At 33.6% G+C, this 11,039-nt stretch overlaps 1 protein-coding gene across 1 annotated transcript; it reads right to left on the reverse strand.

Annotated features, from left to right (window-relative positions):
* Window positions 1-275: 275 nt before the first annotated feature.
* Window positions 276-9,802, reverse strand: LOC139866392 (3beta-hydroxysteroid-dehydrogenase/decarboxylase-like). The gene is made up of 13 exons (XM_071854619.1): window positions 9,699-9,802; window positions 8,847-9,101; window positions 7,722-7,811; window positions 7,447-7,580; window positions 7,144-7,314; window positions 6,686-6,811; window positions 6,156-6,235; window positions 5,743-5,941; window positions 4,290-4,395; window positions 3,958-4,132; window positions 3,164-3,320; window positions 2,955-3,021; window positions 276-669 (listed from the first exon to the last, which is right to left on the reverse strand). The coding sequence occupies exons 2-13, from the start codon at window positions 9,079-9,081 to the stop codon at window positions 515-517; spliced, it is 1,695 nt and encodes a 564-aa protein (XP_071710720.1). The 5' UTR covers window positions 9,082-9,101; window positions 9,699-9,802; the 3' UTR covers window positions 276-514.
* Window positions 9,803-11,039: the final 1,237 nt, after the last annotated feature.

An 11,039-nucleotide genomic window follows, 5' to 3' on the forward strand; every position in this document is an offset into this window, starting at 1 on the left:
TATGTTACAGTAATAGTTGTTACTTATAAGATATAGTGCTTTCGTATCTAAGGCTGAAATCAACTTTTAAATCTCAACTTTTGTGTATGGAAACATGGTATATTATGTCAAACAAAGAAAAGAATTAGTCTAGATGCATCATATGGACCCAAAACTAATTCAATTGTAACAATAACAAATAATTGAATTTGCGACTTAATTACTAGCTTGGTCATCAAAAATTTCTATCTATTTTGCATCTAACCTATAACAAATTTGAAAACCAAAGGCATTTATCAAATGTATAGAGTTTGTCTTTTCAATCTTAAGAACATAGTAAATCAATGAAACATATCTCATTAGATCTATTACAAAAAAAAAGGAATTACTAAAACAGAAACCTGAATTTAAGTAGTTTAGTAAAGCATATAGTTCATGTTTCTTCTCGTGTCCATTTTCTGGAAAAACAAATCATCAAACCAAAAAACTAATGGTAAAATAAATGGCTTGTCGTTCGTGCCTCGAGAAAGATTGACTAATCGTGTTTGTCAAGTGGCTTGAAAGGATTCAATAATCTCAAGACGTCGGGATTTGACAAGCGTTCGATTGGGAAAACTGTTTTAACAATCCTGTCGACTTCATCTTCATATCGATCGTAAATGTAGAACGCAACAAAGGTGAATGGAATTACTGCAACAACACAACAGAAAAATATATATATTAAGAAAGCAAAAATTGAGTTTTAAATACTAATATTGTGTATCCAAAAAGGTTTTAATTATCAAGTGTTTGAGTGTTGGTCAGATTTTAAAAACATCCTTACACAAACATCAAAATATAAGTATCATGTGAACCCCAAACCATTTCGAATGTTAACATTTCAGTATGAGCTTTGATGTAGTAATGCAATGCAATAATAACAATAAGACCATAAAAAACTAGTTATCTGTAGACCTGGCAAAACCCAAAGTTTAAAAAATGGATTGATTGGGTTTACTTGAAGACCCAAATGGGTCTAAGCACATAATATCAAAAATTACTCCAAGACCCAAATGGGTCCAATCACATTATAGATAATTACTTGAGGATCCAAATGGGTCCAAATGGGTTTAATTCAAAAGATTTGATTTCAGAGCGCAAGTTCGAGGGGCGTTATTTGACGCGAGAGTTCGACACTCGGTTTCGACGAACGTTTCGGCACGCGTTCTTAGCGCCCAGTTTTCGGTCTCTGGTTTCGGCCCCCGTTTTCCACGTCCGGTTTCGGCCCCCGTTTCGGACCCCTTTTTGACGCCCGGTTTCGGCCCCGATTTTGGACCCAGTTTTCGACGCCCAGTTTCGGCACCCCGTTTTCGGCACCCGTTTTCGGCCCCTGGTTTTCGGCCCCGGCGCGCGTTTTTGGCCCCCGTTTTCGGCCTTCGGTTTTGGCACCCGCTTTCAGCACCCTGTATCGGCGCCCTGTTTCGGCGCCCTGTTTCGGCGCCCGGGTTCGGCCCCCGGTTTCGGTGCCCATTTTCGGCCTCCGGTTTTCCGCCCCTAGTTTCGGCACCCTGTTTCGGCGCCCGGTTTCGACCCCCGGTTTCGGCCCCGTTTTCGACGCCCGGTTTCGGCACCCCGTTTTCGGCGCGCGTTTTCGGCCCCGGCTTCGGCACCCGGTTTCGGCGCCCGTTTTTGGGCCCCCAGTTTCGGCGCTCGGTTTCAGCCCCCGTTTTCGGGCCCCCGGTTTTGGCGCCCGTTTTCAGCCCCCGATTTCGGCCCCGGTTTCGGCCCCCGGTTTCGGCCCCCGGTTTTGGGCCCCGTTTTCGACGCCCAGTTTCGGCGCCCCGTTTTCGTCTCCCGTTTTCAGCGCCCATTATCGGCGCGCGTTTTCGGCCTTCAGTTTTGGCACCCGGTTTCGGCACCTTGTATCGGCGCCCTGTTTCGGCGCCCGCTTTCGGCCCCCGTTTTCGGCGCCCGCTTTCGGCCCCAGTTTCAGCCCCCGTTTCGGCGCCCGGTTTCGGTGCGTTGTTTTCGACCCGCTTTTTCGACGCCCGTTTTCAACGCTCGGTTTCGGCTCGGCGGGTTTGAACCGCGTTTTGAAGACGCGTTTTGGACACCCGGTTTCGAGGCCCGATTTCGGCGCGTTTTCGACGCCCGTTCTTTACGTGTGTTTTCGACGCGCCTTTTTCGAGGCGCGTTTTCGACGCGTGTTTTCGTTGCAAAAACAGGTTCAAAAGACGGGGTCCAAAAAATACATCAAAACGGGGTCCTAAAAAGGCGCGTGTTTGGAAGACACACATCAAAAAATACAATTAACAACAATTTTAGTATTTTACTAGCCCAACCCAACCGACCCGGGTCTTGACCCAACCCGACCCGGTCTCGACCCATGACCCGTTTTGACCCAAACCCATTTGATCTTTGACCCAACCCGACCCATCTCGACCCGTTTGCCAGGTATAGTACTTATCTGTAAATTATCTATTATACTTGATTAATTAAACAAGTTAAAAGTCACCCAAAATGCATTCTAAATGGATAGAACCTCCTCTCAATCAATTTAAATATTAGATTATAATAGTAAAAAATAAAGTGTTCTTGATTATCATTGATAAAAGAAGTGTTTGCGGGTTCGCCCGATCAACACAATACACATTAACTGGAACTAATGAGTACCTGTTACCCAACCTGCCCATTTAGCCAACTTTAGAGAATAGTCACTACAAATTTATATATTTAGGCAGAAGCTATGTGTTTTTTGTTAAAAAATATTTATGAAAATTTGTAAGTAGTTATAATTTACTATGTTAGCCACGCATCTGAACCAAACAAAAGTATATATTTACAGAGGTTTGTTTAGTAAAAGATTGCTAATCAACCAGGTTTTACCATAATAAGTTGCAAGAAGTTATAAAATAGAGAAAACAGAAAGGAAAAAAAAAAAAAAAAAGTAAAATAAAATAAATGAAAAAAGAGGGAGAGGGTGAGATTATACGAACCTTTAACAAAAAAGTTAGCCAAGGATATTGACCCGATCCAGCTTACAATAAAAAGAGACAAGGCCATCTGTTTATAAACAACACAACAAATTCAAGATGTATTAAGGCTGACAGAAAGCAGAGAAATAATAATGGAACTATCATTGTAATACCTTGATACCATTGACGAATTAAATAAAAAATCAAACGAATTTTTGTAATGGAAATACCTTAAAGAATAACATCCAATCATTGCCACTGGAGATAGATTTTAAGTTATCTACTGCAGAATTCCAAGAAGAAGCTACTGATAAAGCAGTTCTGCGGGTCATTTCTTCTGAGAAATTAAATTTTGATTCCGGAATCTTCTCAAATGTATATCCCAATCTGTATCACACAAGCTACAGTTAGCTTCTTAGAATTACAATATCGTGCACATATAACGATCAATTTCTCAACAGAGTGTAGAGTCTATCTAACTGTAGGATCATAACCATTTTTGAAGTCTGACTTCTGTTTTGGGTAGTTCAATTTCTTCAGGAAAAAACAAAAAAGCATCCCCCTTTTCTAAAGCAACTATCCAATAGCGTTATCAGCGTCCAAGTCGACAAAAAAGTCAACATAGTCAAATGTTACCAAGTTGTCATGATAAATGGTTTATGAATCGGATTACCTTAGGTTGAATTTATGAGAAATTGATCATCTTAAATCAGGATTTTGAAACTTAGAAAGTTTTATTTTTCCAAAAAAAAAAAAAAAATGGTTAGCTTTATATGTGGTTAGCAGGGGAGGATGTATTTCGGTGGCAGCGGTAGCACATGCTACCAGTGAAATACGCAATCTAGTGTAAAAAGATTGGACTTTTAACTAGTGTAATTTTTTTTAGTGACACCATTGGATAGTGTAATTTTTTTTGAAATTTTAACTAGTGACATCCGTAACTACGATTCCTAGATCCGCAACTGGCAGTTAGCTCACCCAAATATTACGATAACTAAAATTAATAATGGAATGTGATACTTACAAATGATCGGGTAATTTCCCATGAACAAACAGAAAGATTGATGCACAGATGAGGACCTTAGAGATTGCAGTAATCATTGTAGTTCCAGGTAATACAAAACTGAAATAAAATACAACTAAACCGAGCATCGTAGTCAAAGTTAGCCTTCTATCTCTCCAAAGAAGTGTGTCCGCCACTGCAAATTAAAATAAATGAAACTTAAATATTAGCATCTATCTCTCATACCATCCTTTACTACTAAATGTAAGTAAAAACATTTCAATACGTTAAAAAAAGAACTTAAGCAAACTAAAAAGTAAAATTAATATCAGAATCATGGTAATTAATTATACCCAATCCGTTTCCAAGAAACACAGCAGCTTTAGAAGGGCCTTCCTTTCTAGGCAAAAGCTCAGCTCTAAGATCCGAGTATGATTCAATAGTCCTTTTGAGACCCTCCTGCATTTACCAAATTCCTTTTCTCAAAGCTTTGTACATCAAAATAGGCAAATGTATGTAACATGAAAATCAGTTCGGTTTAAAGCTAAGGATGCGTTTGATAAAACTGAATGATTTAGCGTTGAATGGTTCATAATCTGAATGATTCAGAGTCTCTGAATAAACTTGGTTCTGAATGAAAACAAGTTGTTTGATAATCATTATGAATGAACTATATGAAATGGGTAAAATTACCTTATTAACGTGTTACACGAATTAAAAATTCAATATACTTGTTTGTTAAGTGTTCTGGATATGATTTGAGGATAGAAAAATTATGTGCTTAATAGTTAAGAGAGTGCTTCAACTCTGAATGGTTCAGCACTGAATGCTCAACCACCCAGCATCATATGTCATTCAGAGGTCAGAAACAAAAGCGTAGAATGCTGAATGGTTCAGCATTCAACAATGAACCGTTCAATTAAGAGGTAAACAAACGCACCCTAAGTCTCAGTTTGTATTGATATTAATGCTAAATATACAAGCTTGTATTCAGCGTCTGCAAGTTATCCATGAGGTAATCATCACATAGTAGATATGACATACTTGATTGACCCATTAATCTATGAGTAGTTTAGGTTGTGCTTACGAGTCAAATCAAACCATTTAGCTCAAACGAAAAAAAGTTCAAACTGATCGAACTGTTTGGAGTTCTCATAAAGTATATTTTCCAATTAATTTAACATTACAACCACCTAGATCATTTTATTATTATTATTATTATTATTATTATTATTATTATTATTATTATTATTATTATTATTATTATTATTATTATTATTATTATTATTATTATTATTATTATTATTATTATTATTATTATTATTATTATTATTATTATTATTATTATTATTATTATTATTATTATTATTATTATTATTATTATTATTATTATTATTATTATTATTATTATTATTATTATTATTATTATTATTATTATTATTATTATTATTATTATTATTATTATTATTATTATTATTATTATTATTATTATTATTATTATTATTATTATTATTATTATTATTATTATTATTATTATTATTATTATTATTATTATTATTATTATTATTATTATTATTATTATTATTATTATTATTATTATTATTATTATTATTATTATTATTATTATTATTATTATTATTATTATTATTATTATTATTATTATTATTATTATTATTATTATTATTATTATTATTATTATTATTATTATTATTATTATTATTATTATTATTATTATTATTATTATTATAATGCAGTGTTTTTACTTAAAACTTAAACAAATGCAACTATGTATACAAATGAACGGACCTGAAGGGGCACAATAGGTGAATAGCCAAGACGATCATTTGCTTTTGCAGAATTAAATGTTCTGGTGCAAGTCAAAAGTCTGATTCTTGAAGGTGTCAACTGTGGTACCTTCATTCCATATGGGCCCAAGATTTTATAAACACGCTCCACCATATGTGCAATAGGCATCATAACAGTTGCAGGAATCTTGATTTTTGGCCTGCAAACTACATAAAATCAGAAATAAAGATAATGTGCTACTAATATACCTTATTTCCTATGAGTGGTAACTTTTTTAATGAATATTAATTGGAATAGTTATTTAAAGATCAATAACTTGAACAATGAGATATCTACCGCAACATATAGAATCTATTAGTTGAGACATGCTCAATTAGGGACATACCATGACAACGAAAGCAAGAAAATAATACCTTTCGTAGCCAAGGCCAACAAGAATAAGTGACATGAACTCCCAAAACTTGATTGGCTCCATATTGGTTATAAAGTAAGCCTGGAAAAAGAAGCCACATATATGATAGGTTGAAATTGTGCTGTTTATGGTTGTCAATGTGCAGCATAATGAAAAACTAGTTCAAAATGTTTAACAAATTTGAGGCCTTTTTAGCTTTACTTCAATGTAAAATCAACAAATACCTTCATATACAAGACAGACAAATAAAAAATATAATATTCAACACACCCCATCAATAAAGATCCCTCTTTTATTGAAGTAAAAAACTAACATTCATAATTACTAGCTACCAGCATCCATTTATGTGTAAAATTTGTGTGTTCTGCTCAGCTAAAAGAAACTTTAAGGGGAGTTCTTTTCTAAAAAGCAGCATCCTTCATGAATATTGTTGAAGCAATAGATTACCATTTAACTTTGAATAGGTGAAGTTAGTCTTATCAATTATTATGTAGATATTATGCAATCCAAATGAAAAGGTAGATTTAATACCTCGCCGGCAGCTTTCTTTGATGCAGACCCATCTGATGCTAAAGCTCTCTCAGCACACACATGAGCATGTGCAACATTTTCAACATAAGTGAAATCATACATGTTTGTGCCATCTCCAATAATGAACTGTAACCAAGTAATCAAAACAAACTTATGCATAACAATCTATTTCAATATTTAATGACAAGATGTTGTTCAAAAAAGTAACAAAATTAATTTATCCCAATAATGATTCATCTTTCGAACTCAAAACAATGTCTTATGTTAAACTATACAGACCCCCTTTTGTAGTCTTTTACAGCCCAGTATGGGACCGAACATGCTCTAAGCCAGAACCAGACCAATACTAAATTAAGACTGATAATATCATGCATCTGAAAAAAATAAGATGGTGCTTAAATCTATCAGCTATAAAAACTTGCATGTTCAATACTAAAACAGTCAAAAGTAATCATTACCTTTGATTTCCCAGCCCTTGCTGCAGCAACTAAAGATGGAACAAGCAACTTATCACCAGGGCCAAAAATACTGCTAGGACGAATACAGCATGTTAAAAGTCCATTGACACCATTTGCCTTGATAACTAATGCCTCTCCCTCAGCTTTAGTTTCAGAATATGAATCATTGTGCTGAAACATGAACATACATATTATTGTTTATCCAAATTACTCGATATATCACCACGTTATATTTAGTATTTGAAATACATATAGTTTATGTTAATATATATGCAAAATATAAAATTATTATAAACACAATACCTTAGACGGATAAGGCATTGATTCTTCTCCATTGTATATTCCATGAATCCCATCAAAAACAACACTTGGAGAACTAGTATAGATAAGCCTCTTTACGTTGTATTTAGTACAAGCTTCAATTACATTCTTGGTACCTGAAGTCCATATATTGAAATCCAAATTGCATTAGCTGGAAATGGAAAATATACTGCGAAAGTTTTCAGAATTGATGATTTCACATCTGATGATTTGGACCTCAGATATTAACTAACTGTGCTCATTATCATTCTAGTTACCTAGAACATTCACTGAATGATGCAGTTTGTAGTTATTAATGGATGAATCTGGTGCAGCCATATGAAAAACAACTTCAGCCCCTTCACAAGCTGCAAAACAGAAATGAACATAAACTGCCAAATCAATTTGAGAAGCAATTACCATACATGCAGAAGAACCTCAATCCCAGCAAATAAGTAAAGAATCAAAAAGATACAAAATATAAAACAAAATAACATTATGCCTCTTGCCTCTCATACCATTACAGGTAAATAAACATCATGTGTAGATACTTTTATGCCATTTATATCTCTGTGTTAGTTGTCTGCATGACAACGCAGTCTATTCATGTGTTGTTTAATCAACGTAACATGTAACAGCTGAGAGCTGACATCCTACTATAAGAAAAGACTTATTTACAAAACTTCTATTTCAACCCCTCAATCATACTTGTAAGGATATAACTAAATCACCTTTTTATATGCTCAGAGACTGGTATGGCAAAACTCATAATACTTTGCAATATTTACTCTGTTTTTGTAAATAAGGACTGAGATACCCATCCTATATCCATCTACCATAATAGTCTGTCTTACACATACCATATGGATGCCATTCAAAAGGCTCTGTTAACGAGGACCTAAAGCTTTACAGTTTTTCCTTATCCTTAGTGGCTCCTTCACATTTTGAATGGCAAGTACATACCATCTATTAGAAAAAAGCAGTCAATTTACTCAATAATCGTTCACTGACTTTATTACGCAACAGGTCTTAATTAGTCTCTTAATTCTCTAACATCGCCTTCTTTTTCCTAAAAGCCTTAGCTTTTCTTTGTTATTCACATATAAGTTCTCCCTAACAGCCTCTAGTTACTCGCTTCAGCACTAAATTCCCATAAATAGTAAACATTAAACTTGACAGCATACAAATTTAATACTTAAAGGAACAAAACTATTTATGTGAAAAGCCAACCAGAGCATATAATCACACATTTATGATAAAGAGCCAGCAATAATATGTTTAAATTCTGAAACATTACATTATCACATACAATGCAAAGTCTGGATGATAAAAGTTTCAGCAACGTACGGTTTCCTATCATAATTGCAAACAGAAATATGTAAATTAGAAAACAAACTAACTACCTTTGTTTACTTGAGATTTGTCACGCAGATCCATAGATACATACTGAGCACGACCTAATCGTAAAGCTTGACCAAGGTTACCCTTCTCCTCATGTGTTTCCAGCTTAATATCAGGTCCCAAATCAGCAATCCGAACAGAATATATTTCATATCTGATAAGCATTTCAACTAAATGACGTGCAGCAAAACCTCTTCCCCCAGTAACAACACACCACCTCTCTTGCGTAGACGCCATTTCTTACCACTGATTCACCCCTACAATAACATAACCAATAAAATTTATGCAAATTCGGCACATGAATGCCTTTGAAACAAACTCTTTATTCAATAAAGAGCTTCTCATTTTTCATTTTATGATGATTCAGTTGCAAAGCGACACCGTCATTATTCTATCTACGGTTTCGTTAAATGTACCTAGCAACTTATAAATGCTACAAGCATTAAGTAAAGTTCAAATATCTATTTAATGTTTTTCAGCATGAAAATACATAACTAACAGATCTAATTAACCTAATTTTGAAAATAATTATCGCATAAACAGAACTCGTTTAAACACACAGTAACTAAACTGATAATCGCATCAAAATTAGTAGATGATGTAACGATCGTTATGAATCTCAGTTTCAATTTGTTGTAACGAAGTCCAATTTCTAAATTAAAGGTTTGTAATTATCACAGTAATGCATTCAATTAAAAACCTAACAGGTCTCGCATTCAAATTTTAAACATGTATTCACTTTTGTGATTATATATCTACAGGTCTGTGTACGGATTGGAAAAATAGAACGTCTAGGGTTGAATTAATTTAATTTGATTTTATATAATGATTATATTTAGGGAAATATGTGGTACCTGTAACTCGTAGATTCGCCGGAATTTGGCTGCCGGAGAATCGCAGGTGTAAATGACAGAATGGGTATCGGCTAAGCAGGATTCAAAACTGATGAATATTTCGTTGGTGTTGATCAAAAATTAAATCTGGCAGGCCTTTTTTTTATTACATGTATAGTGTCAAATTTGCGGGGCCTAGTATTATTGGGCCTATTGGTGTTTTGGGCCCTAATAGTGATATAATACGGTTGCAAACAACGTCCGTTGCGTCGTCTCAACTCCAATTCGGCATTTAATAAGGCGGTCAACGATCAAAAGTCGGATCAAAGGCAGAAAAGGTCGAGTCAATTGCCAGTCAACAGTCAAAAATTTGGTTAAAGTCACTTAATTCAATCAAAATTGACGTAGTTTGTTGTTAGTTTTATGTATTATGTTAGCGCTAATAGCGATTTAAAAATACAAACTGGTCAGCGAAAATTTTTTGACTTTAAAATATGTTTATATATATTTATATCCTTTTAAGTCTGGACCGTCTCGACTTAATCTCGCGCCTTTTTCAACGTTGAATATACATAATGTAAAGTATATGTAGATAAATCATATATAATTCAAAAGTATATGTAGATAATTCATATATATAATACAAATATAATAATTCAAAAGTATATGTAGATAATTCATATATCTTCTATAGTTTCTATTAAAATCCTAAAATGATGATGTCATTATTAGGCTAATTCCTTTTTTAAATAAAAATCAAAAAATAAAAGAAAAAAATTTAAGCATGGTGAGTGATGTCATTAATCTAAATAGTTTTAAATTAAAATTAAATCTTATTAATTAATTATTAATTATTGTTATTAAATCTTATCAATAATTATTTTAATTATTAAAATTAAATAATTTTGAACTATTTTAATTAATTATTTTGAATTGAGTACGAGAAGTAATAAAAGCTAGACAAAAAGAAACTAATTCTAAATTTATATTTTAATTTACACTTTTAAAATAAAAAAATAACTAATATTATCTCTTATGATTGGATGTGGATTGTTTAATATGCATTTTAGGTATTTGATGAAATGTTCAGCTAACGAGTTGCTTAGTCGGACTATGTGGTTCCACGGGTCATTAAACTAAATGATTTTAGCATTTACGCTCACTTAGTACCTAAAACATATCATTAAACTGTTTCGTTTAACCAAACTCGTGGTTCCACGGGTCATTTCACTAGTAATACAAATATACTTTGATATTCAATAAAACGACGTGCAGATATATACGGGTATATGTTTTAGTTATATACTCCGTATATCATCAAAAGTTTTTATTTTAATATGTAGTCCCTATCTGAATACCTGT

The sequence above is a fragment of the Rutidosis leptorrhynchoides genome, chromosome 9, assembly GCF_046630445.1.
Source record: "Rutidosis leptorrhynchoides isolate AG116_Rl617_1_P2 chromosome 9, CSIRO_AGI_Rlap_v1, whole genome shotgun sequence".
Lineage (NCBI taxonomy): Eukaryota > Viridiplantae > Streptophyta > Magnoliopsida > Asterales > Asteraceae > Rutidosis > Rutidosis leptorrhynchoides.

Excerpts from the sequence above, each read along its gene's own strand:
- LOC139866392 (XM_071854619.1), bottom strand. The coding sequence starts at position 9,081 with ATGGCGTCTACGCAAGAGAGGTGGTGTGTTGTTACTGGGGGAAGAGGT. Across the intron at positions 7,315-7,446 it reads CAATGCCTTATCCGTCTAAG|CACAATGATTCATATTCTGA; the intron begins GTATTGTGTTTA and ends TTCATGTTTCAG. Across the intron at positions 4,133-4,289 it reads GTTTCTTGGAAACGGATTGG|TGGCGGACACACTTCTTTGG; the intron begins GTATAATTAATT and ends TTTAATTTGCAG.